Source organism: Mytilus galloprovincialis, chromosome 3 (genome assembly GCF_965363235.1).
Source record: "Mytilus galloprovincialis chromosome 3, xbMytGall1.hap1.1, whole genome shotgun sequence".
Taxonomy (NCBI): Eukaryota; Metazoa; Mollusca; class Bivalvia; order Mytilida; family Mytilidae; genus Mytilus; species Mytilus galloprovincialis.
Window position 1 is genome coordinate 47,978,118 of NC_134840.1, and position 27,597 is coordinate 48,005,714.

Here is a 27,597-nt window from a genome sequence, read left to right on the forward strand (position 1 = left end):
CTGTTGTGTTCACTTATCGTTACACTGACCTTCGGTGCGAAGCTATATATAGAACGGCGGACCAGTTTAGGAGGAACCCCATTTCTTACTCTTTAGTTATTGAAGTTCCTTTGGGTCAGATGGCATGACTCCTTTCCGTACACACTCCTCTGTTTACATTGAGATCGTTCTTAATATAATACGACGTTTATCGGCATTAACGAGTTAATTCTTCTTGACCAATACTTCGAAAAGGGAGACAACTCGAAACGATAATATGGAAGATTCCATTTCTGCTGAAGGGGTGTTATAGGAAATTTTTACGATGAAACATTTATTTTAATTTAAATTATGCATATGATTTAAAATTGTGCAACAACAATAGCCCTCCATATGCAGACAGACATAGAAAGAATCCCATGAGTTTCAAATTAATCAATGAAGCGGGGAATCACTCAATCTGATACCCCTTGAAATCAGGAAAACTACACGCATGTGGGGTCTCACTAATCAGCGACAAAAATCGTCAAGAAGCGACAAGAAGAAAAAAAATTAGTGACAAAAAGCAACAAGAAGCTATTTAGCGACAAGAATACATTTTGTTATCACATACATCAAAATATTTTTTTAGGATTATATTGAATGAAAGATGAAGAAATAAAAAAAATTCGAGGAAGAGATTGTGTACTTTTTATATGAAGAAATTAAACATGTGTAAGAGCAAAGGAAATGTAAACGCTATAAAATGAAAATAAAAACAAAGATTTGTTACCTTCCTTTTGAAGGATTTAATAAAAAAAAAACATGAAATATTATTTCCTTCCTAACTGTACAATCATTTTTTCCTGATAGGACCAACATTAGCTGTGGCTTCACTCAAGGTAATACACAATTCAGAGCATCAAATGAGATTAACTAGGTGCGTGTCCTTTGTTTAATTGCTACAATAACATCCATTAACACCTTCATCTATTACATGCACCAGAATATACAATTATTGTACCGAATAGTGAACACCTGACTGTTGAAAACTCAAGATTGTCATCAGTTTCCTTTAATCTTCAATCTATATGCATAAACATGATAAATATCGTTAAATGAGACAATACACTAAATAAAATGATGAAAAACATTCACGTTTTAGTTATGTTTTTCTCTTGTTTGATTTCAGTTCTTAATTTGTATTTCACAATTTGTGTATGTATTTTCTGGACAATTATGCACAAATAATGCATTTTGCAAGTTAATTATATATTGTACAAAAATAGTTTTAAAAACAAATAAAAATCAAAATATATTATTGTTCTAAAACACAAGTAAAAGTAATACCATAAAACGACAGGGTAAAGGTAATACTCCCTGTGATACCTTATATAAAATATCATGTAAATAAATGTAGCAACTGAATTAGATTTACAAGTTTAATTTTTTCTTCTTGTCGCTTCTTGACGCTTTTTGTCTCTACAATTCTTTTTGTCTCTAATTAGTGAGACCACGCATGGGCATTAATACATAAACAAACCGCGACTTGCGATTTGGAACAAGAACGTTTATTAAATGATATGATGAATGGTTCTCCATTTCTTTATGAGAGTACAGTATCAAATATCAGTTTCATAACGGTAAAATATAGAAATACTCCACTTCAGTTCTTGTGACAGAAATAGAATTATCGATCGGCTTTCAGAGAACTCTCGCAAGTTATCAAAATTTGGGAATTCCCTCTGACGTGTTTCTAAATTTATAAAAACACTAAATATAAATACTGTTTAATTCTGATTTTCCGTATTGTTAAAAACACGCATATAAGTCAAGGAAAATATCACACATGAAGATTATGAGTAAAACATTACAGGAAAGTTGTTTATGTTCAATTGTTTTGCTTGTTTTTACCTTTTAAAGCAAGACAATCATAAGAATCTGAGATGTTGCTGAATGTTTAGAATAAAACGAATGACGTGAGGGAGTGTATCATAGGGTCAATGGTAAAAGTCTACAGATTGCTTGACAGCAATCGTATCCCAAAAAGCTAGTTACAATAATCACTATTAAAATAGCTTACAACAATAAACTTTAACTTTAACACAAGAAATATGTTAACTTGCTTTCAGCATGTGGTTTGTTCAAAAACAAAACTCTGTTAAAACAACTAATTTTACCTCTTGGTAATATTTAGTAGCCAGCTCATAATTATCATTGACTTCAGCCTCTCTGGCAAAATGTTTCAGCTGTGCTGAGTCTGTCAATGGCTCAGGGATAGGAGGTTGGTCCTCAAGAGCTAGAACTTTTCCAAGAGCTACATGCATTTGATCAATCAGGTATACATATAACTCACTTAAAAATGTCTGCAATATAAAGTATTAACAATAATTCTTTTTAATGATCCCAAATATTGCTATAAATCTGTGTACATTAAATCGATTACAATAGTTCAACCAGCACCAGGCATTAAAACAAGATGTTAACAACTGCAAAAAAAAACTATATTTTTATCAAGCACAGGACAATATTGGTTCGTTGCCCAACAACTGAAAAAGAACAATGAATGACCCATTCCTTCGGCTGTTGTTTGCTCTATGGTCGGGTGGTTGTCGCTTTGACATATTCACCATTTCCTTTCTCAATTTTATCAATAGTTATTTACATGTTTTTTTGTTAAAAAGTAAAATAACAAAAATACAGAACTAACAGGAAAACTCCAGACAGAAAGTTCATAAGCCAACAGCAAAACCAAATTGATTAGGACTGAGAAATGTTTTCATTCACAAATTATGTTATTGCCTCTTTTAGGTTTTCATATTCCAGATTCATATTTTTTTGTATTGAAGTCAACTATCCAAGTTAAATACAGTAAGTTATATTGTTTTGATTGAAGACTACTAGGTGAATGATTATATGGCACTTATGCTAATATAATTACCTGTAATTCCTGTCTGTCTTCAAAGGTTGACGTCCTTAAGTATTTCTCTCTTACAATTTTCACTACAGCATGTTTTAACTGCTCTTTAAATGCAAAGTATTTCCCTGAAGAGTTCAGTTCATAAATCAGTTTCTGTCTCCTGCAAATTAAAACAGTAACTTAAAAAAAATATATATAACAGTAAGCAACTGATTTTGTACAGAATTCATCAGAATCAAGTACTCTTCCACCATGCTATATATTGTGATTTCACCTGTTGACTCCTAATTTACTCAGCAGTCCAAGTTCATTATTCTGTCAAAAATTTGAAAAATAAAGTGAAATTGTCTTCATTAAAGACAACAACCTCCATGATGGCTGTCAAAGATGTCTTACCTGCTTTCCATAGCCTCAGAGGTTTCTGTATCATCTGGTTTGAAATCATCACCAAACTGGTCCCTGTAAAAAAAAAAATCAATTATTTATTATATCCAAATGGATAAAATACATTTTTATTATACTTTAATTCCAACACATTTTACATAATGGCTATTTGCAGTCTCAGTGAAATATTGTCCCATGTCTCCTTTTATTATTATTCAAGTATATATGAGATAGCCTATCTTAGAGCACTAGTTGTCATTTTCTAAATAATTCAACTTCTTAATTATCATTTAAAATGTGAGCATTATATAACAGGTCAGTTTAAAAAGTAAAGTTTTAAAAATATACCTGAATTCATCCAGGATCAGATTAGCCACGCTTGCCACTTGATTTTGGAAATCTTCCACAGACTGTAATTAAATACAAAAACATTATTACATTAATGTCGGAAAATTAAAAAAAAGTCAATCAATACATTACTACAAAGTTTATTAGGGGGTTAGGCTAAATTTAATTTGTTGCTATAATTACACTTAACAAGTTGATAAGTTACTCTCTACAGTATGTCAAGTCAACTCACCCTCACTGCTCCATCAGTTCTCTTTGGAAACAGAGGTCTTGGTGGAATGTATTCAGCTACCCTGGAAAAAAGCAAACACTTTGTGAAAAATCATAGACTGGCACTTTTTAGAGTTTGTTATTCATAATGAGCACAAACAATTGCATACATCTTCTCAATTTTTTTTAATAGTTGTTTTTTTTTGTTTTGTTGTATTTTTTTGTTTGTTTTTTTTTTTTTTTATTTTTTTTTGGGGGGGGGGGGTGTTGTTTACCTCAAAAGTAGACTTAAAATGAAACAATAAAATTTCCTACTGTTAAAGTTAGGCACTTAAAAAAGAGATTGATGAATTTTAAAATAATAAAAAATTTCTGTTAAGTCCTTTATTTTGAATTTAGGTATAAAAAAAATGCAGCAGCAAAGGTCAGTGATGTACAAGTGAATATTGATATTTTCTTGTTGCAGGTGAATGCAACAATGTCATGTGAAAATAGGCTAGACGATACTACTTACTTCCTTCTAAGAATGTTCCCTAATGTTTTTATAAAGTTATCATAAAATAAATTCTATGAACTTTGATTAATACATTGACAATAATTAAATTTTATATAGAGAAAAATACAAAAAAAAAAATCTTTAAATATTACGGGTCATACAGGATTTTGCAACTGAAGTTCTACTTTAATTTTAGCCATTGTGAAAAAGAATATTTACAGCATTACTATTATTAAGCTTTTCAAATCCTTCAAATTTTATTCAAATGTAAACTTGCCTCATAAATGTTTCTCCAAGAGGTCAATAAAATTCATTTTCACAAAACTACTCTATGTGCTGGATTTTTTATCTGTGTTGGAGACCCATTGGTGACCAAGGACTGTTTTCTTCTCTTTGGTCAGGTTGTTGTCTCTTTGACACATTCCCTATTTCCATTATCAATTTTATTACATGATATTTTGTCTATTTACCTTCTAGCCAGTTCTTCTGCTGGACGTTTAGGGATAAGTGGGTGTGCTAGACAGATCTCCAACATGACATAAGACTTAGCCTCCACATATTGTTGTCCTTCCACATTGACAGGTGCTTGTCCCTCCATCTCTGAACCGGTATCAGACTTTATGGTCTGTGATGCCTATGGGATAATGAAGACATATGGTTAAATGAATTTGTGTCATCGAAATCATGTTTAAAATAAAACACACGATCTTCATGCAGGTTAGTAACATTCTCTTTACATGCAATATAATTATGAGTAAAATCCTGATAATAAACATTAATAAAAAGTTAATAATGCCTGTGTCAATATCAAATATGTTCATTTGTTGAAATCCTTATAAGAAAAATAAGAAAATAATCCATCTATAAAGCACAAAATACAAATGTTCACAGTATGCTTCTTTATTGTTTACAATACAATTTATCTTAAATACAAAAGAAAGAAAGAAAATGAAAATAAAAAAAAAAAAACTTGTTAAAAATTAGGCATGTGAATGTGCAAATATCTTTAAAAACCTATGTTAACTGTACTATACCAATTGCATTATTCAACACTAAAACAAAGTACATGTTCTTGCGAACACTTAATTAATTAAAAATACTATATCTCTAGATAATTACAAATCTATTATAGTCAAGTCTAGAAAAAAAAAGCAAATCTTTTAAGACAGAAATATGTCACCTGCAAAAAGCAAAATAAAAATAAAAACTGTCTTTATGATGAACCTTTATAACAATCAGTTAACATTTAAAGTAATTGAAGTATGGCTGCTGGTTAGAGTCTCATTCTCACATTCTTTAGCAAATTATGTGAATGATAGAGTACTTTAAATATCAAAATTAATTATGGTCTCATACTGAAATCATCATGGTCAAAAAAATTAATATGCCACTTACATCACAGTCAATAATGATGGAAGTTATGCCTATGTACTGCCTTCACATATAACCATACAATGAACTTTACAACAACAAAAAAGCAAACCAAATCTATCCAATAGTGCAATCATGTCATATTTAAAAAGTGTATAATGTTGTGCATTTTTGTCAACCCACAAATCCTATATGTTAAAATACAGTTTTGTTGCTACCATTCAATCTTAAAAGAACAGAGTGGTTCTGGTTGAGAAATGGCTTTTAAAATTTAAAAATTAGGTCATACATTCCCAAAAAAGCTATTTGAACATCACTATAAGATATATGCTGTGCTCCTCAAGTGTCATCCTTACCAAGCAAAACTTATCAAAATATAATTCACACATTTACCCTTTCTGACTGATTGCTTAGGCTATGCAAATCTTTATCCTGTTTAGATCATAAGAACAATCAAGTTAGACTGATATAAATTTACAAAAGAATCAGGAAAAATAAAAAATCTGATTTGTGCTGGATATCATGACCTGTACCATGACTTGTACCACAGTTTAATAAATCATTTTATCAGTTCATATAAAAATAAAGTTTGTCATACCTCTACAAAAAATAATTATATTTACTTTGAGATGTAAAATGGGAAAAACAAAATCAGGCCATAATTGTATAAACCTTCGTTACTTTAAAAGAAATGACTTGTTATGGCTATCAATCTTGTCTGTAAATGTTTTTTTGATGCAAAGATTAAGATCACAATGGCATGGTTTGTGTTAAGGCCTACTTTGTTATAGTTATTATTTTTGTCGTATGACTGTTATCTCCATCTTTTTCGTTGTTTGGGTCATATGGCATGAATAATGCTCCAGAGCTTATAGTTTTTTACTAGTCTTTAGCTATAGGTATCAAAATGGGATTTTTTTTTTCTTTTCCAAAACTGGTTTAGAGCCTCACTTGATGGTACAAGAAATATCTTACATGATTGTCTACCCTGAATTGCCATATTTTGTGAAACATTAAAAAAGAAATTCTTTTGTGTAAGTTACTCCACTTATACCTTTTTTGGGGGGGTACCAGATCAATTCAAATTAATCCCCAAATGTTCTCTTTACATCGCTGGCTTAAGACAAAGTTTAAAACAGAATCCTATTTTAAAAGTAAAGCACAGAATTCAACAAAATTAAAATAAGATAGAAAAAAGTTGTTGAAACCATTGAAAGTCATCAAATCTATTCTAACAATCAATAAAAATAAAGTCAAATGCTACACTATTTCAAGCTATGTAGATTTCACATGACCTAATATGAGACACAACACATTATTTTGATAGTTTTCAATTCAATAGCTACAAGACACAATATTATAAGTCCTAGGTATTTTTTATTATCTATGGTTGCAGTTTCTCTCTTCTAGTACATTGAAAGATCTTTACCTCATTAAACAATCCCATTCTTGACATCTGACAGATGTTTAAAAACAAATTGAATCATTTTTTAATATTTATATATAGTTTGGATCAATTTATTATTTTCTGAAATATTCAAACTTTTATAATCACAACTCTCGTCTTGTCTTGTACTGTCTAATGGATATTGATATAATGAACATTTTTGAGGACTTTTTGAGGAAATTCACAACATTGTCATAGGTAAAATAGGAATAGACAGATTATCATTGGTCATCTCAACTCGATTGCTTTCTCACTTTCGCCATTCGGCTCAAGCTAGAAAAAAGCTCATTGAGATGACCAATGATAATCTATAAGTATACAAAAATTATCATTTTTTATGCAGTATAAGGTAAATGGGCGAATTAAAAAACATAATAAAAAAATTAATGCCTGTATTTCTATAGAAATTTAGAATGGTCAGCCCTTTGGACATTTTTTCACTCCAAATTAAACAACTAACATCACATCAACAATTCTTGACATGTACAAAAAGAAGCAGACTGAATCTATGTACAATATAAACTAAATTATTTGTTAAAAATACATTTTTCACATCAAAGCATTAGACACATTGTTGTTTAAAAGTAAAGCAAATACACTCTGAAACATATGTGACAAGGTGATATTAAAACATTGTAATGTGATTGGTGAATTAAAAATATAGGGTGGGATTGTGTGGATGTCACTCAAGGCTGACCTCAGCTGGTGTTTGGCTGGAAGGTGGAGGCGGAGCCTGCTGTGTTGTACTCATTGACCTCTGTAAAGATGACTGTGTGATACAAATGTCATGCAATACAACTTATCATGCAACAGACTTAGTTAAAACATAACCTGTGGTAAAAGAAAATTTTGTTTCCTTGAACCCATTCTGCGTTTGTGCAGATAATGCATCAGTGTTAAGTGATGGAATCTAAAATTTATTTTACAAACAAACTTAAGTGCAAATTGTGTCCATACATGTGTGATACGAATAATGAAAACAACACAATTCATAAAGGAAGTGCACCCCAGATTCCTAATAATTCTGCAATTTCAAATTTCTAAAATATTTCAATAATATTCGTCTTAATTAATTTTTCCCAACACATTTAACCAAAAAAGATTTCCCATTATCTAGATTCATCAGGCCTCTTTACTTAATCTCATTTAATTTCCCATCCCTTCAAACGTACTGTGAAATATAGTAACATAAATAGGTACAGCAGGTATTGTGTAAAACAAACCCGACGTCCAGCCAATCGTGATGAACCCATTCGTGATGGTATAGTAGGAGTTAGTAATGGACCATAATTATTAGAAGGCATTGGTCCAACATTATCAAAGTCATCATCTTCTGGTATAGATAAAATCATTAAAGTTGGTTTTGACTGAGAGTTTTGATTAGAACGCATTGCCGAACCACTCCTTGATGGTCCTGTCCGAGAGGGACCCATTCTAGAGGTAGAGCCCATGGAAGAACCCATTGAAGATAGTCTCTAAATATAACAGTAAAGAAATGTATTGATGTGATTTAATGTATGAAATTTCGCTTATTTACTGATCTTTTCTTATAATTAAAATGATGAGCAGATTTCAAGGGAAACAATGTAGGTATTAAATAGAGACGGTGTTAAAAGTGGTTTTTTTTTCATAGAAACTTAATAAGGATTTTATGCATAGGACTTCAACATATATTTTCCTTCCAATATTTTTCAGACTGGCAGAGTAAATTTTAAGAAAACAAAAATGTGATTTACCATAGGGTTCAACAAAAACCAGTGCAGCATCATAGCTACTATCAACATGAATTAAAAAAACTTCTGAAGACTCTCTTAGTAATCATGGCCAAAAGTCAGAAAAGACACAACCATGGTATTTCTTGAGCAGAGCAAATAAGAAACACAACAATCATAATCTAGACCCTTTTCATAGCTAAACTGAGCAAATAACAAAACTTAAATTATGCACCTTAAATATATTATCCATAAACTTGGTCTCATTTTACCCAATATTTTGAGAAGATACACTTAAAATATTGAGAAAACAGAAACTGAGGATGCAAGATGGCTTAAATGAGCTTACAATATCATTCCTTATAACAAAAAAACAACCTTTATTAGTGTTTCAATGTCAATCTTTAAAGTTGACCAAGAATGTAATATCTTATTTGTCACTGAATAAAGTAATAATCTTTGTACGATATTGCATCCTTCATTTACAATAAACCATGCTTACACATGTAAAAAGTAAAACTAAGCAGACAGCTAAGCATGCTCCAGTAATAATCTGATGCATGACACACATTTTTTTATGATTTATAGGATACTAGCAACTAGATATGGAAATGACAAATCTTTCTTCAGATTAGCACATTTATACAAACTAAACCATAACCTTAAGGTAGGTTAAACCTATTCAAACAAGCAATTCCAAACCTAGCACTATGTCTATCTTGTAAAATTAGCTGACCTAAACCTAGCTATGCTCAATCCTTTGTTTACAGTATATGCTAAAAACATGCAGACAAAAATCCTAAAATATGTATTTCATTCTTTAGGAATCAACACAAGCAGACCTAAACCTATTCTTAATCTTTCTATTATTCTTTATGATTAAGCAGACCTAAACCTAAAGCAAAATCTTCCTTTTATCCATTAACTAACCTCATGAGGTACTGCTGAGCCATGATGTAAAATACTACCCGATCTCTGTAATTAATCATTTAGATTTTACTTAACCATCAGAGGAGTTGGAAAGAATAACTTTACTACAGGATAACAAATTATTCCAATAAATAAAACATTTAATTTTAAATATCAAATAATTCATACAGGTTTCCTTTTAACTTTAATTGCAGTTGATACAATACATTTGTTTTAATAACTACTTTAAGAAACCAGAACACCAACAAATACCAAAACAAAAATGAACTGAAGGCAAAAAAAAATTAAAGAACAATATTAAATTAAATATGAAATATTCTATTTCTACATAATAAATTAACATATCCTCTAAATCTTTTATCACCAAAAACAATGCACCTCCAACATTCTCCCTAATATGATATTGAATACCTCAGAGTGGAATGAATTACTCTTAGGGAGTAATAGTGTAGGTGTGCAACTTTTCATTAGAGTAGGAATCAATGTCATCATCTGTAAACATAGTCATTGGTCAATATCCTTGCTGTACAAAGGAAGGGCGGTTACTAAAGAATAACTTGCATTGTTAAAAATTAACCAGAGTTTTTCACCTTTACAGAACTAACTAAAAATTTTAACAATTTTATTATACAGACCTGACCAAAAATTCAAACTAAATGTGAGGAACCAATGAGATGTCTTTCTTGTTGCCAGTTTGTATAGGTTTTTTTTCAAAGACCTAATAATATTTCACTTTCAGAATACAACTGATTTGCATGGGTCTAGCAGTTAATTGTCAAAAAAATCATTCCAATTCAAAACATATAATTTTGTCCACGCTTTTTTCATTTTTCTTAGTTGTATGTAACACCTACCCCCTTCTTAACATCTTTGTCCTTCTTATCATCCTTGTCTTTACCAGGTTTCTTAGGGAAAGGAGAGGCACTGTTCCTGTTCAGAATGTTAAAGGCAATCCTTCCTGCTTCCTCACCATAACCTGTCTTCCTTTTTGTCTATTTTATGTAGATTAAAAAGGCATTACTTTAACAAGTATATTTCTAATTGGTATATGATAACAGTTTTGATAACTTTCAGTTAAAGAAAACAAAAATTGTAACTCTGAAACCCATATTTACTTGAAAGTAGTAAAGAAAAAATAATGTCTGACAAAGACTTTTCTAATTTTCTTAATGTATGCTTTTTTTATAATTTATATATTTTAATTTATGAACTTTGAACCTCTGAAATGTCATATTTGGTATACATGTACTAAAAATACTTCAAATCTATTTTATTAACAACAAACTTATTATTAATATTATGGAAAAAAATTTTCAGTGGAAGATTGTTTTACCTTTTCATGCATAGCATGGTCTGTGTAGGCATGGACTTTGTATGCTCCTCTTATTCTTTTTACTGAAATATAAAATAAAAGTGGATAACAAATTCACAATGTGCTTTTTTCATACCTGTGTTTAAAATTCTTACTAACATGTAAAGTTGCTTACATCCACGTCATTTGTACTCTGATAGATAATTGTCTCATTGACAATCATACCACATCACCTTTTTTATACAGAAATATGATTTCAAATTTATAATTTTGTTTGTACATCATTCACATGCAGGAACCTATATGCTGTGCAATTTTATTTGTTTTTATATTACAAAGATCATCTGGCAACACTTCCTTGTTATAATTGAAGTTCATTTACTTTGCAGTTTCCTGTTTCTGTTTTTTTTTTTATTGATCTTATCCATTTTTAAAGAAATGTATAAAATCTGAACTAATTTTCATGCATTCTATCTATTTCAAACTCAATTAATTACCTCCTGGGTACAACAGTGGGGCCAGGTTAACAAAGGCAACACCATGGTAACTTATGGCACCCTCATCGTCCTACGGAAAAAAAGACTATAGTTATTGAATCAATATATTTTTATAAATTGACTGGTATTATAAATTTTTTTTCATTTCCATAAGTTCAGTATCTTAAACCAGCTTATCATAAAAAAAAAAAATCTTTTTTTTTTTCTAAGCATGTTTACTAGTTACATGTATTTTCCTTATTTAGTACTAAGTAAATGCAAAATATTTCATTTCAGAAGTAAAAACAGGCACTTCAATAAGTAATTTTGGAAGAAATAAAATTCTTTCGATACAAGATGTGATTACACAAAGTAGATTAATGCATAAAATGATAACAAAATGGTGTAATACCAATACTTATCAAATATTGTTCAGTCAATAATCTCAATATTTATAATAATTTATAATAAATAATCTAAAATATACCTCTACAAGTGCAAATTTTATTTTAAAGTGCTCGGTCTATTAATGTGCATATCTATATATAATAAACAGTAATATAACATTACTGCAAAGTCATTTGTTTTTAATGTATTTTTAAAATGTAACAATTTCCAGGAACAAACCTGTGGACAAGGTTGTATTTTCTTTACCCTTACTTTGATCTTATTGAGATCAATTTTATGTGTGGTGATTTATTTTTGCTTTTTTCTTGTATATATTTAAAATTAGCAAAAATAAATCTCTTGCCAAATTTCTCCACTTTACAGTATTTATAATTTGGTGACCCTTCAGATTGCTACTAGGCAATTTATGTTGTTTGGTTATATGTATGACAAAAAAAATATGTTCATTAAGCTAACTATTATTTTTTTACTATGGAAAAAGAAAGACATTTTTTATAATCTCAAGAATGCAGTTTTAAATGGAATGTCTTATTTCAATATAAAATACTTCTTCTGATTACTGCATTATATCCCAAAAATTTCTACACAACAAAAAAAAATCATCTAGTTTTCTACCACTCCAAAAATGGTCTATAAAAATACCTCCCCCTTTTAAGTATAGAGGAATACATACTGGTACAGGTAACTTAAAAATAATCATAAATAGTGTAGTATACTATAATTGTGTTCATGCTACAAATAAGTCCATGTTTACCAATAATGTTGTCTGAAGTACATAAAAAAATAGCTATTGGTGAAACCACAAAAATTTCATTTAATCCATAGACCCTCATTCATCAGTATAACATAATATGTGTTTAAAAAGAATGGTAACGGAACAGGTCATTTCATGAACAAGGAGTCTTTAAAGATTGAGAATGGAAATGGGGAATATGTCAAAGAGAAAACAACCCAAACAAAGAGCAGACAGCAGCGGAACGCCACCAATGGGTTGCATGTACCATTGAAATACATGTGTAACTGAAACATTTGAGCTAACCAAGTCAACTTTTTCACTAAGTTCTACTTATTTCTGATAAGACATCTTCCAAAATTTTAATATTATTTTATGATTTATAAATCTTGTCATATTAACAGATGAGGTTTTAAAAAAGAGCAAAATTTATTAATTATGTAATATTTTTATAATAAATACTGTGATTACACATTCTAACTGACCTTAAGGTATTGTTTTGCACCTTACAGAAAGACAGATACATGTATGTACAGCCATTGTAACATTTCAAACCATTTTCGGGTTTGCATAAAACTTAAACTTAACTTGCAGACCGTGCATTCCTAAACAGTGATTTTTTTTAAATGCCTATATCACTAAAAATTGTAGCATCAGACAACATAAAATATATCTACACTTTAACAATTATAGTTTTTATAATATACCATATAAACAAACCTTGTACTTCCCCATCGAAGTCTGCTTGTGCATTATAGATAGAAAATAAAACTTATATAAGTTTATAATATGAACCAATGAATCAAAATAAAACATTGGTCCTGGGTCTGGTCTAAGAGGTTCATAATTAAAAAAAAAAAACTCTTTAATATCCCTTTTTCAATCATAAGGACTAGAGATGAAACAAAATAAAACCAGTTCCTATGCAAACCTAAATATAATGTGTATATGAAGCTTATTGCAACACCAATTCTAGCTTTCTTTGTCTTGTTTATTGTAATCCCTCTAAAGAATCTACTAAAGTGATATATTGTTTTGCATGTTAGATAATTGTTTAAGCAGAAACTCTGTTTAATTGGTGCAGATTTAAAAGATAAGTGTCTCATTACTTCTGTTCAAAGTTGATCAACAATATAATAAGACTGTTTCTCAGAAACATGTAAACAAATTTTACCTCTCTCTAATTCAGAAAAAAAAAATACACACATAATGGGAAATTGATGGATAAAAGCTAATATTAAAGGTTTTCTAAATAAATACATCGGAATCAAGATTTTAATTACAAAATTAAGAAAATATTCAAATCATATTGTGGTATTTGTGGAAAAAAATATCAAAACTGGGGAATGAAATCAAATTTATATAAAAACATAAAGGATACCACAAAATATTTTTTGTCTACGGGAGGGTTACATCTTAGAAATAAAAAATAATTCTCTGCGTTTCTCAACTAAATCATTGCTGATCACATGACATAATAATGGGAGAAAAACGATTGGTACTTACTGTTTGTGCACCCTGTACAGTAAAGTGACATATCAATTTATATTCTATAACCAGGAAGTGTAATTCTATTTATACTTAAAATATGTTGCTCTCATATTCTAGTTACTTCCCCTTTCAGGTATAGTATTCAATTTATGACAATTGACAAATTTCTTCAGCAGGATTTGTTTTTGGAGAAATCATTTTACTGTATAGAAATTGTAATATATATGAAAATTATCAACAACAAAATAATGGAGTGAGTCATTCAATTTTCTAAATACATGTCTTTTGATTCTTTATGATACTGAATAAAGTTTAGAAAACTGTTAAAACTTTCAGTTCTTTACATTACGGACTGAGAAAATTGACTGTACAAGAGAGGTAGCCTTTGAATTGAGTATTAAAAGTTATAGGTACTGAAAATTGAATAAAACGAATGTTTATCTATTTGTTAACATATTTCCTTAGACCAATTTATCCAACTGATATATGAATGTGTACATAATTTACAAATCATCATATAACATAAAGTTATCAAATATCCAATTACTTTAAGTGTAGGACAAAAACTGTTATGATAATTACTATGTGACTAAACCTAAAACATTTAATGGCAAAAATTAATACTATACACAGGGGATAAGCTTTGTATATGAAAGCAACAATAGTTTTGATACATTTCAAATTCTCAGCATTGATACATAATTTTAGCCATTATAACTGTTGGCTTTTCAAACAACTAAATACCTGTTTGTTAAATGCTTGACTTGAATTATTCTGCAAGATTATTTAGCTGCTATTGAATAAGATCTATTTTAATCAATAGTTGCAAGAAGATTTTTTTTGTTTAAATCAGTATATTAAATGAAATTAAATTATTAAGTTAGCTTTATTCAAACATTGGTTTTGATTGCAATGTTCGTTTCTTACCCCCATTTTTAGGATTAGAATTTTTTATATGAAGAAAGTTTGATGAAACATTTTACAGTAAGCTTTAAAAATACTCAATAATAAATTTGGAAAAAAAATCTTTAATTTACAACAATCTAACAGGAAGCTATTGTTCCAATTGAATTGTATAAATAGATTCTATTTCATTTAACAATTATATTCATACACAAGAATTAACTGAACTTGTCCAGATATATCTTGTAAACATAGAATAACACTGTACCTTTTTTCCTTTAGCTGCTGCTGGTTGAGGCAACCTCATAACTTCTACTGGCCAGTAACGACACTTTGCAATCTTATCCTGAAAACTATTACAAAGAGAAAAACATCAGTTTGAAAAGTAATACAGCTACAATGCCATAACAATCTAGATGAGGGCAAACATTTTATGACAAAATGTTAGTTTGGAAATGAACAAAATTTCAAAGCCAAGTTAAATCTATTTTGTCTGAGTTTGGTTTTATATGTGTTGATACTTTAGGTTAACCTATTAACAAAACAAGTGTTCACCTTTTTTCTGCAGCAATATCCATAAAACATCGTCTTTCTGTATTCCATGTGACACGTAACTTTTCTGTTTCAGCAGAGTGTCTGTGTTCCCTTTCCTCTTTTCCACGGAGATCACCATCTTCATCTTCCACAGGGTCACTTGGTATAAAACTACAAAAAGAAATGTGTGTGTCAGTTTTTATCAAATAAAAATGCTAGATTTGACTTTAGTTATCAATAGAAATATTTTATGTATCAAATTAAAAGCAAAGAAGAAGTAGAAGACACCTAAGGGTAATAAAAATCAAAAGTGGCAGAAAAATTGACAAAGGATACACAACAGTCAACAAATTACTACATAGAAAACTTGATGACTGAGAAATATGAACCCTACCAGACACCTGGGATCATCTCAGATAAGTTTGACCAAACTTTGATCCAATGATTTATTGAAATACCAAATATACTTACCTTTCTGGAATATAAACAGCATTCCCCTGTGCAGAACCAGGAGATGCCCATTTCTTCTGCTTGTTTGGAACTTCTTTTTCAGTACCAGGTTTCAGTTGACCGCTAGCAAATACAACAGGCACTTCTTTCTAAAAACAAAAAAATTAAAAGTCACAACTACTTAAGTTAAATAGTTAGATTATTTTACTTAATCAACAATAAAAAGTCCATTTACTTAGACATTCATTCATTCATTCCAATTTAATCCTGTACCTATCACCAACTGTAAATAACTAATAAACCATTTTCCAGTTTTTCTCCAAGCATTTAAGAAGATTTCCTTGTGTACACCTGGTCCCCATATCCAATGATTAACTCAATATTTGGTATGTATTAGTTCTTAACATTTAATAGTTTAGTAAAACATAATGATGTGGATTCTTAAATTTTTGTTTGTACCAATTTGATGTATTGACACAAAAATAATATTTTCTTCGATACTCAATTTCGTCATGGATAGCAAATCTTTATTCTGTTGACTTACATCAGCTGCTACAGGAACTGGTAATGCTGTAGCATAAGCATACTGGGTTCCTGCCATTGTCCATGACTCAGGAGGTGCATACACTGTTTCCACTGTAACAGTCATCAAATTACCTACTCCTTGCTCTTGTACATCCATCATATTATCATTGACACAAATAGTCACATCTATTGTTGGCTGGTTAAAATAAGTAATGAAATGATTGAGTAATTCAATGGTTAATGATATATAAGTTTTAAGCAAAATTATAATTGTGAAAGGAAGGCTTCTAGGTTTATTTTGACAATCTGTTTCTATTTGGCAATAGTTCTGATCTCATATTGGTTCTCACTGAATGACACAGACACCACCACATTTTTACAACTACAGCTACTATATGAAATTTTCTTCAGTTCATTTCCATCTTCTAATAAGACCACTGTCATGCCTTATTTTAAATACTCAAGAGTTTATAGTTTTACAAGTTGGAAAAGAATTATTACTTTTAAAAATTTCTCATTGACCCAAAATTTGAAGAAAAAATATCCTAAAATGGTTGTAACGACTTACCCTTGGATTTTCTGGAGGAATACTCTCTAATGGTGAACCTGGTGATGGGTTGATGGTCAAGGAATATACTTCTTTTGTTTTCCCTGAAAGATAAAAATATTTAATAAATTATATTCATGCACCTATAATGGTTTACTTTTATAAATTGTGACTTCGATGGAGAGTTGTCTCATTGGCACTCATACAACATTTTCTTATTTCTATTTTGTTTTTAATCAGTAAGATTAATATTTCTTTCATTTTGATCATGAGATTATTCACTGGTAAGATGGGACATGACTTGTATCACTGAGTTTATTTTTCTTATGAATGTTTCAAATTATTTTAAATATTATCTCATTCCTTATAGATATCTGCTTTTTGTTATTTTAATATTTACCTTTAAGCAAAGGTAGTAAATCAACTGTGGCTTGTCCAAGAGGAGTTATCTTTTCTTCTTTCTGCTTCTTCTCTTTTGGTAAAACTTCAATTACAGTCACTGAAAAAATAAATGGAAAATAAAAGGTGTATCCTGTGAAGTTTTTTAAGAACATTTACATAAAATGTGTGTTCATAATATATATACAGATCAAAATAAAAAAAAAACAAAAGTTTGTCAATTGTCTTTTTTGTTTATATGCTTACTGATTTATGTGTATTTCCCTTTTAAAACTTTCGACATTTAATTCATGATAAATTTTATTCCAGAAACCTTCAGTTGGCAATGTGTACATCAAATATCCTAACAGTATATTTCATTTATCTGGAATCTCTCTAGTCATAATTGGAATCTGGGATTAATCTTCCGTCACTAGCCAATTTCCAGTATGTCAGCACATCTTCAATTTGAGGATTCAGTCACTCAAGGCTAGATCATATATTCTATTCATGAATTTCATGTCATATATAGGTGTATCAACAATTATTCGGATATAAAAAGCTGCTTAAAAACTGTACATCAATTTGAAGTAAAATTGCAACATTGTGAAATTCAAGCTACATACAAACAACAGGCTTGTGTGCTATCTCATCCAGAACATTGGAATCATCATAATTAACATTGATGGTCTCTGTATAGTTAATTTCTGCTGGTGCATCAGGACTACAGTCAACCTTTGGTGGGTCTCCAGTAAGTAATGTTTTATCACCAAACTCCATTTTAACCATGACCTGAACATTGTCACCTTTGGATCCTTTCTGTAAAGTAAAAGATGTCAACTTTTTAAGCAACTGATGTATTCAATACTTTTTTTCCCCTATATGTTCTTAACTTGAAGTAAACAAACAAATTTATCTTTTTAAAATATTTCAGTATATTTATTCAATCTGTATTATTGTAGACGCTGATATGAAAACATCTTATTTGGAGTAAATATATACTATAAATTGTTTGCTGAATATTGCAGGTGTTCGTTCATTTTTGTTCAATGTAATACATTTGCAATGAGTATATTGACCTGACAAACAGTTATATAAATATAATGTTGATTACCATGCTGGAGTTTTCTGCTTTTTGTTATTTCCATTTCCATATAAGATAATAATTCAAAATAAAAATATTTAACAACATGAGATTTTTTAAGGAAAAACATACCAGATTTTTTACTCTGTGTACTGTTATAGAAATTGGCTCTGGAGGCCTACTTCCAGTGGTGTCTGCATCAGCCATTTTGATATCCCTATTAAAAAAATCAGATAAGGGTTTAAAGATATTGAAAAAGACAATGAATATTTACATAACAAATGCAACTGTTTAGTATAAACCTCACTTGAAAATTGATATAATGAGCCCATACTAACTAGTATATTTCAGGGCTCACACTACTTCAGAAATATTGGGAGAAGTGACTTCTCTTTTTGAAACTGATAGGGAGAAGTGGTGAGATTTGAAAGAGAAGTGCTCATTCGCGCGGTGCACTACAATGTTTGGATTTTACTATAGTATAAAGGGTCATATGTAAATAATGCTCTTTTTATATTGTTCAATTCATATTTGAGTATACAATTAAAGTAGCATTTCAAATCAAAAGTTGTTTAAGTTTTACTAAGGTTCTTGTGAGAAACTACCAACTAAATATCTAGCACAAAAAAAATATTTTTTCATTTTAAAAAAGGTAAAGAATTTATTATATGGGCGTTTTTCAATAAAAACGTATTTTCTTGTCCTAGCCACTTTAAAAAAAATGTGTTTGGTCTTTGCAAGTAATTTTTTGTGCATTCAGTACATTGAATTAGATTTAACATTTTTAAGCAAAGAAACAGTTAACTTTTTAAAGGGATTGCTAATTTATTGATTCCTGAATGGTCCAAAACAACCAAAATGGCATGTCCCTAGACCGCCTGTTCAACATTCATACTCTAAAATATCGTAAAAAAAATGTAGAAATAAATGTTATTTTTACTTAATATAAGTTCTTTAATAATTCAAAAGTATGTTTAGAGCCAACATATTATAATAAACAGCTTTTAACATAGGATTTTTAATTTCAGAAGGTGTGTCCCTAACCAAATGTCCACTACGAAACGAAGTCATTAAAATTTGCTAATAAACCGTTTTATAAAATCAATGTAATTTTTGTTTGCAAGAGAAATAAACATTAGGGTCTTACAAAAGAAGTGATGCTTTTATAACGGCAATTAAATTGTTGGTAAAAAAAATTGAGCACATCAAATGGACCAGAGTGATACCGTATTTTTGTAAATGTCCACTACGAAACGGGTCAAATCTCCATCATTATCTGGTTTTAAAATTATGAAAAAAATATCAGTGTACAGCTTAATACATGCTTTGATGAATACAATCAGTCTTGTTACTTTTGCAATAAAGGGATTGTGGGAAAAAAATAAAACATGTGAATACGTCCCCTACGAAACGGTCACCTACGAAACAAGTATGGGAGAAAAACGTTTCGTAGGGGACACTACCACTACCATGCAGTCTTTTTTTACTCTTTTTTCAATTATATTCGTGCAAAGCAAATACCAAGGGTTAGTTTCATGTAATTTTTATTATGTTTTTATTAACATAGAATAGGGTTGATGTCAACTACGAAACTTTTTGTCCACTACGAAACGGATTTGTCACCTACGAAACGCATCAAAATGTCCACTCCGTAACACGAGTTGTACCTTCATATGTGAAAAATCAATTTAAAAACTTTTTTTATCATGTTTATGAAATTCATTGTTTCATGGCACTCAATGAATTAGTCCCAGTAGTTTCTTATCTTTACATTAAAATGAATTCTCTCTTGGTATATTTTTTTCTGTCTACTGTCCATCTGTTGTAATTATCGTGAAAATGCGGATTTTTGTCATATCTCGTCCGGTTCCTATCCGTAGTTTACACAAAAATGTGCAATGGCGGCCGTAGAAAAATTTACGAAAATGAGTCCGAGAATAAACATTGTTTGACAAGAGATTGTGAATGAATAAGACGCTTTTAATACATTAAATGGATTAAACATAAACTTTAGCCAATTATGATAACTTTTTAAAGAAGTATTAAACTTATTTTAGCTGTAAACCAAAATTCTCGCTCTCGTATTACCGGAAGAGAAAGAAAGTAATTTTTGGAGAGTTGCACAAATAAACGATCTTTTTAAAAAAACAATAATAATCGTTTCACGCTTTGAAATTTCTTAATACAAAACGTAGATTTCGAATTGTTTTGTGATTGCATTTTTCCATGTCGAAATTGGTGATTGCAGACACGTGGTATTAGTCATGTCACAAGTGTCAGCTTGGGATATTCGCATCCAAACAGTTATCACCCTGAGGGCAATTAACACCTAGCTATTTAATCTCTTAATTGCCTATAGTGTCCGACTTAAAGGGATTACAATTAAAGGTGATATAATTTTTATGATCATAATCGATGAAAGTTCGAAATTGAGGACAGGTAAAATAGCATCTTCAAAATAATTATAGCGTCACGGGAATAATTATAGCGTCGCGGGAATTATTATAGCATCACGGTGAAAAAATATAGCGTCGCAGTACCGCGACGCTAAAACGGCCTGGGGAGAACACTGGTACTGTCTAATCTTTATCGATAAAAAATGGTTCTCCAATTCAGAAAAAAAAATAGATTTTCCTAGTATATAAAGTAAACAAACTTGAATGTCTATAGGAAACATTTAAAATTGCAAACATATGTGTGTTTAGAAGCAGTTTCGTAGGGGACAAAAGTCCCCTACGAAACAGTACTCAAATTATGCAAAAAATATCATTTTAAGGAGTATTTAAGATTGCACTTTTTGTTTACAAACAGGTCTATAATAGAGGTATTCAAAATAACTCTTGAAATTAAATTTTAGACAAGTCGATTTTCCATTTTTTCTAGGTCTGAAATATACGCTTTTATTGAAAAACGCCCATATATCAATTACAATTTATTTAAAAACTATCTTGTGTATGAAATTCAGTGTTTTCATCAAAAGATATACAAAGCAAAGCTAGGTCATAATATATTGATATTAGTATAATAGTCTCAGACACGTCAGAGTTTAGCAACTTTAATCAATATTTTGAAACAATCCATATAAATTATATGGAATTATATACACCAATCAATTAGATGTAACCAAAGTCTGTAAATGCGTGTGGAATGCATGTTTTTTCCTTTCGGGATCAATAGTGTTGGATAATCGGTTGAAATTACCAACTGATTATCTATTACAATTGGTTGACAGCAACCAACCGACTATCGGTTATAATCGCATCATAATACCATGCCCTTTTTTTTTAAATGAAATCATGCATTTAGTCTCATTGTACATGTCTAATGTTTATATTCCATATCATTATAGAGTTTATATATTCATATTTGATCTTTTGTTTCCTTTTCATATTCTGGCGTACTAAATTATAATCCTGGTACATTTGATAACTATTTATTTAGCAGTTAGAATAATAAATTGATAAGAATCAAGATTCATATTAAACATATTTTATCTCATAATTGGAACATTAGTTACCAACAGTGACACTAATATTTCTAAATTTCAATGGTTTAACTCACAATACAATTTCAATAACATAGCTGTATAAACGTTTGAGAATTAAGAAAAGATATATATATAAAGTTTTTAACAAATAAGAAATTTAAGATTAACAGAAAAAAATAAAACAATGCATTTGCATTATAATCATGATAACATATACAATAAACATAGGGGATTAAGCCAATGTCTGATAGTTCGTGTAGAATGCTTTTTTTTTTACTTTTGTGATCATGATTTTTCTGGAAATTGTGTCATTCGTGCATCTGAACTTATAATTGCAAGAATGCGGAATTATTACTTAGTTGAACCGTATCCGATTCGTGATTCTTATATTTTTCAATATGGCGGACAAATTTTTGGAAAATTTACAAAAATAAACGATGTTTGGCAAGCAATTTGGAAAGGAATATGACGTTTGTGATGCTACATGTACAAATGGATAAAACATTAATAAAAGGCAATTAGCAACACGTTCTAATGAAGAAAAGAAATTATTTTGATTAAAATCAGAATGATTTTATGTACACTCTCAAGTAACAAGTACCGGTATTGGAAGAAAGTATTTCATACAAAGTTATTAATTTTAAATAACATTTCATCAATCTGCAAATATTTACAGTCAATGCATTTGTCACGTTTATAAAGAAGGAAATTCTTTAATTATAGAATGTTTGACATTGTTATTGTCATCGATCCTGATATTTTTTGTTATTATTTGTTTGACTGCGCATATAAAATGCAATCCGCAAACGGAAATTGATAAGCTAAAAGTCCGGAAACTTAAACGACAATCGATTAAACAAAATCCCAATCAATTATCGACATCGCCAGACCCAACCAACTGATTTCCGACTTATTCCGATCATTGGAACAACACTAGGGATCAATAGTCTTCTGTCAGCTAATCCATCCATGCGTCCGTAGTAATTATTGTAAAAATACAGATTTCTGTCATAGCTGGTTCGGTTCTGATCCGTAGTTTATAAAACAGTCAATGGCAGACAAATGCAAGAAAATTTACATAAATAAACAATGTTTGACAAGTTATTTGGAAAGGAACATGACGTTTTTAATGCAATAAATGGATTAAACATTTACTGGAGGCAACTTTTATCACTTTTAAATGAAGTAACAAACTTATTTCGCAGCCGAAAGTTAGGTTGATGTACATTTTCGAGTAACAAGCACCGGAAATGCATGAAGTGATAAAAAGTTGGAATTTTATTAAATAACCTGCCTGCTACACACTGTAAAGACAATGCTTCAACCTCTTTTCTTAAGAAAATGAATCGTTTATGTCTGAATTTCTTTAATTATCAATAAAAAATTGATGTTTCATCAACTTCGTAAAAATTGAAAATGTCCGATGACGGAAGCGACTATCGTTAACAACAGGGCGACTTGTTTTTCGCTTTTGGGTGTCGGGGAAAGCTAAATGACGGTCGGGAAAGCGACTTTTTCGCCCAAGTTGCCTGGTAGCGTAAGCCCTGTATCTCTGTTGCTTTTGTTACTCTTGTATATTTTTTAAAATTTAGTTCTTTTATATGTTTTGGAGTATACATGTAGTACAATGTAAGAAGTCCATTTTCATTGAACTACAATGTAGTCCACATTTTTAGTTAGGAGACAGCTGAGGCCCACATCTGAGTGCAGGATTTTCTCACTGCATTGAAGACCCATTGGTGGCCTTTGCCTGTTATATCTGCTATTTGGTCAGGTTGTTCAAAAATGAACATGTAGCTAATTTTAAAAGTCAAGAAAATAGAAAACCCTTTTTTTTTAAGTAATTATATAAACAGTCAATTTTTTAGGGTGAATCGGATAGTGTGTAACATTTTGATGCCATAATAGAAAATACCTGATGCCTCAATGGAAAGTGATTGTTGTATGAAGTCAATAGTTCAACCTGTACAGATTCTTTGATGTCTAAATTGCATAATTGTGTTTCCAGCAGGAAGTTTTGGCGTGGTATAGCCCCCTGCCCTTTCTAGGAAAAAAATTTGGTGCCATGCTTCTTTTCTGTTGTATTTTAGAACATGTAGGGGCAACATCAATTTGTACCTCTATATAAACAATGTGAAAACTGTCTAGATATGAGAAAACAAACGGTTACAGGTAGGTAAGACTTACATAAATGAAAAATGAACAAATTGATTCTCGATTTATATGGATCCAAGGCTGTCAGTCAACTCCAGAAGCAACAAAGCGTGGCGTTCATTTTGGACGGGCAAATATCCACTTTTTTTAAATGGGATGAGCTCTATTATCCCACACTACAGCCCCAGCTTGTCTGGCAAAACAGCTGTTGGATGTTTGAGTAAGCTCGGACTAACAAAATACATTCTTAATTTTAACTAAGAAAAATGCTATTCAAAGTTCTAGATATTGGCTGGTACGCTATAAACTAAACTGCTAAAACTACTATAATCCAAACCTAAAACCCAGTCAAAAATATTGCAAACTGTATCTTGATGACTCAGTCATAACAGTAAGAGGCGATTTTCATGTTCTTGTTTTAACAAATCTAAATTCTTGCAATATCTTACAATCAACACAAATATCTTACTTAAGTTTCAATGACAATATCTACTCTGACTCTCAATCTTTGCCGAATAATATCGTTTGCCGCCGTAGCCAAGGCGATGCTTTCCGATTTCCGTTTCCGTTGGTAGAATTAAACGCGAGAACTTAGCAAGTACTATGTTCTTGACAGATTATTTCTTCATAGAATCACTTAAAGTATAGTTGATAACCAACGAACTTTGATCAATATGCAATATTTAAGTTTAAAATAAGACGATTATACTCTATTATGTCCCAGTTTTAACAACATTACTGTTTTTTCCTTCATTGTAATAAATGAGTACACCTTATAATCACGATGATAAGTGTTTGAATTTTGCATTTTTCGATGAATTTTATTGTTCAGGGATTTCTACAAATTCTTGAATTTTATTGTTCAGGGATTTCTACAAATTCTTGAATTTAATATCATCAAACGAAATGGTAATGCCATATATTTATTTAAAGTTTTATGATAAAAAAAAAAAATTGCATTGGGACATGCAGATTCAACTGGTATGGGAGTCTAAAATAAAAATGATAGAATGTGTTCATACTTTGCCAAAATTGTAGTATCTGGAGATCTGGCCAACATGATGGGTTATTTTTCCAAACACCTGCAGGGAACTTGTATGGACATTCATCACTGTTAATTAACACTAATTTGGTACTATAACGACCTTGTGCCACACTGCCTAGCTTATCAAAATAATTGTATGCCATCTAATTACTGTTTACACCTTAATTAATAAATGTAGTGTTATCTCAATTAACTTACCCTCGGGTATTACCACTGACCATTAGCGGTGATTGGAGTATCTAGGGAAAAGCGTCACCTACAGTGATGCCCGGATGCTGTAACTACCGGCTGCTACGTCACGCCGGATAACAGAATATGTTCAAAAATCAAGGCCGTGACTAGGCATATCATTTTAGTGATGCAAAAGAATTAAGCCGAGCGTAGCGAGTGAAAAAGTGTTTTGAGTGTGTGAAATGAATGGTTGCAAAATCCTGCATTCTAGGCATTTCTAGAGAGTTTGATAATGTTTTAAATTTGGACACTTTTTATATAAATTTTTCATATTTAAAGACTTTTACTAACATCAAATTTTTAACAACTTTATTTAAATTTATATGTAAAATAATCAATTTGAGTCTTTCGCCAGAACATAGAACACACATCGATACAGTAGAGTTCCAAATTTGTCTATGGCCAGTTCAGTCAAATTGTTTCAGAATATTTGGTCTGCTGACATCCTTATCGCGATGAAGATGGAGCATGGCAAGACCGCACAATCTCTCGCCACTCATGCATGCTCTTTTCCAATTTTCAGTCGTTTCAGGGCAGTCTGTGTTTCTAGAGGAACAACATTGATATCAACAACAAAAATCCTCCGATTTCATCTCAGTTTTGTTCGCAAAAGGGAATTAAGCTTTCCTGTAAACACCCATCATACAGTCGCAGTTTTCAAAAAATAAAAAAATGATAGGTCACCGCGCCATTTTCTCAAACTACAAGTTGTTACAAAATGACACATTTTGTATGGATTACACTGGAAAAAACACCATTTTGTGATTCTAAACTAAATGATAGAATTGTATAATAAATTACGAACAGATAGCTTTCAGACAATGCTTTGAGAATATCAAAAGAAAAAATAGGGTCACCGTGCGTTTTTTCCCGGCTAAAATACAAAATAGGAAAATTCCATGTAGATTCCTTCAGAAAATGCACTGTTTTAGAATTACCTCCCCTTAAAATGACAGTTTAAAAACATTTGAAAACAACCAAAAATAATCTACACTTGTAAAAATATTAACATTGATAAGTTATTTTCTTATAAATTGGTTCTTTTAAATGAACATATACATTATATATCTGCATTCCAGCATCAAATGTTGCTAATTTGATAGTAAATCTGGACCTTAGAATTTCTGTTTTTTTACAATCCAAAATGGCGAAAAACACACATACCACCTTGAGGATGTACATAGTGAGCAGGGCGGATCCAGCCATTTTAAAAGGGGGTTCCAACTATATATCCCCTTTCAAATGCATTGATCGGCCCAAAAAAAGAGGGGTTCCAACACCCCCCCCTTTTGGATTCGCCAATGGTGAGGTTTTGGTATTTGTGTCAAATGTTCGGACTCCTTGGTGTTTATCCATATAATACAAGGTAAAATATTTTGCCCCATAACACCCATTTATGTTTTCATACAAGATTTAATAACACAAAACAGGACAACTGGCCGAACACAGCTATACTAATGGTGTGGTTTCCATTAAAATACACATTATTAGAAACTTTTGTGCTCCTTTATTTCATGCAAAATACATATTAGAACCACTTGTGTGCATTAAAAACCAAAAATATCATATATTAAAGCTTTTTTCAAAATTGCTTGGCAGCGGACTAATCGGGTTTCCCTAAACATGCTAAAATGACGTGTTTTCTGGCACCGAACTGTTGAGGTTTATTTAGCACAGGACTTATTGAGATATCACTGATTATATAAAAAAAAATACCCCAGTTTAGATAGTTTAAATATAAATTATCTTTTTTCATGGATCATGATTAATGAAGATAGCAGATTTTTATCTATTTTATGTGAATACGTGGATAAAGGCCTGCAACTAAGAAAATCAGAAAATTAGTTAAATACTCTAAAATATATCAAAATTATCTCCCCTTGACCACTGATCCTTTCTTCATGCATTTGAATTATTATTTTATGTTTCTTTAATCACTCTGTAATGTTTATGTCATGTTGTAATTAATGTTATGCTCTTAATGGGCCCTTTAATTTGGATAATAAAAATATTGTCACGATTGTATTGTATTGTATTGTATTGTGTTTTTATTGTTTTACTAG

The 27,597-nt window shown here is 30.5% G+C and overlaps 1 protein-coding gene across 17 annotated transcripts in view; it reads right to left on the minus strand.

The window, feature by feature from the left end:
• LOC143068164 (cilia- and flagella-associated protein 70-like) overlaps positions 1-24,820 on the minus strand; it is a 41,731-nt gene extending 16,911 nt beyond the window's left edge. For 13 of the 17 annotated variants that reach the window (XM_076242006.1, XM_076242002.1, XM_076242004.1 and 10 more), the window contains exons 1-21: positions 24,728-24,820; positions 18,750-18,834; positions 18,160-18,352; positions 17,556-17,654; positions 17,177-17,259; positions 16,628-16,804; positions 16,105-16,232; positions 15,655-15,804; positions 15,368-15,452; positions 14,212-14,223; positions 11,586-11,655; positions 11,110-11,171; positions 10,631-10,768; positions 9,777-9,821; positions 6,081-6,119; positions 4,787-4,950; positions 3,843-3,903; positions 3,611-3,672; positions 3,275-3,337; positions 2,900-3,038; positions 2,139-2,324 (exon numbers count right to left, since the gene is read on the minus strand). In XM_076242006.1, the coding sequence (XP_076098121.1) occupies positions 2,139-2,324; positions 2,900-3,038; positions 3,275-3,337; positions 3,611-3,672; positions 3,843-3,903; positions 4,787-4,950; positions 6,081-6,119; positions 9,777-9,821; positions 10,631-10,768; positions 11,110-11,171; positions 11,586-11,655; positions 14,212-14,223; positions 15,368-15,452; positions 15,655-15,804; positions 16,105-16,232; positions 16,628-16,804; positions 17,177-17,259; positions 17,556-17,654; positions 18,160-18,352; positions 18,750-18,824 (2,031 nt within the window). In that variant the 5' untranslated portion in view covers positions 18,825-18,834; positions 24,728-24,820. Of the gene's footprint in view, positions 1-2,138; positions 2,325-2,899; positions 3,039-3,274; positions 3,338-3,610; positions 3,673-3,842; positions 3,904-4,786; positions 4,951-6,080; positions 6,120-7,831; positions 7,904-9,776; positions 9,822-10,630; positions 10,769-11,109; positions 11,172-11,585; positions 11,656-14,211; positions 14,224-15,367; positions 15,453-15,654; positions 15,805-16,104; positions 16,233-16,627; positions 16,805-17,176; positions 17,260-17,555; positions 17,655-18,159; positions 18,353-18,749; positions 18,835-24,727 lie in introns of all 17 variants that reach the window. The other 4 variants (XM_076241991.1, XM_076241990.1, XM_076241993.1 and 1 more) reach the window with 4 other exon arrangements.
• Positions 24,821-27,597: the final 2,777 nt, after the last annotated feature.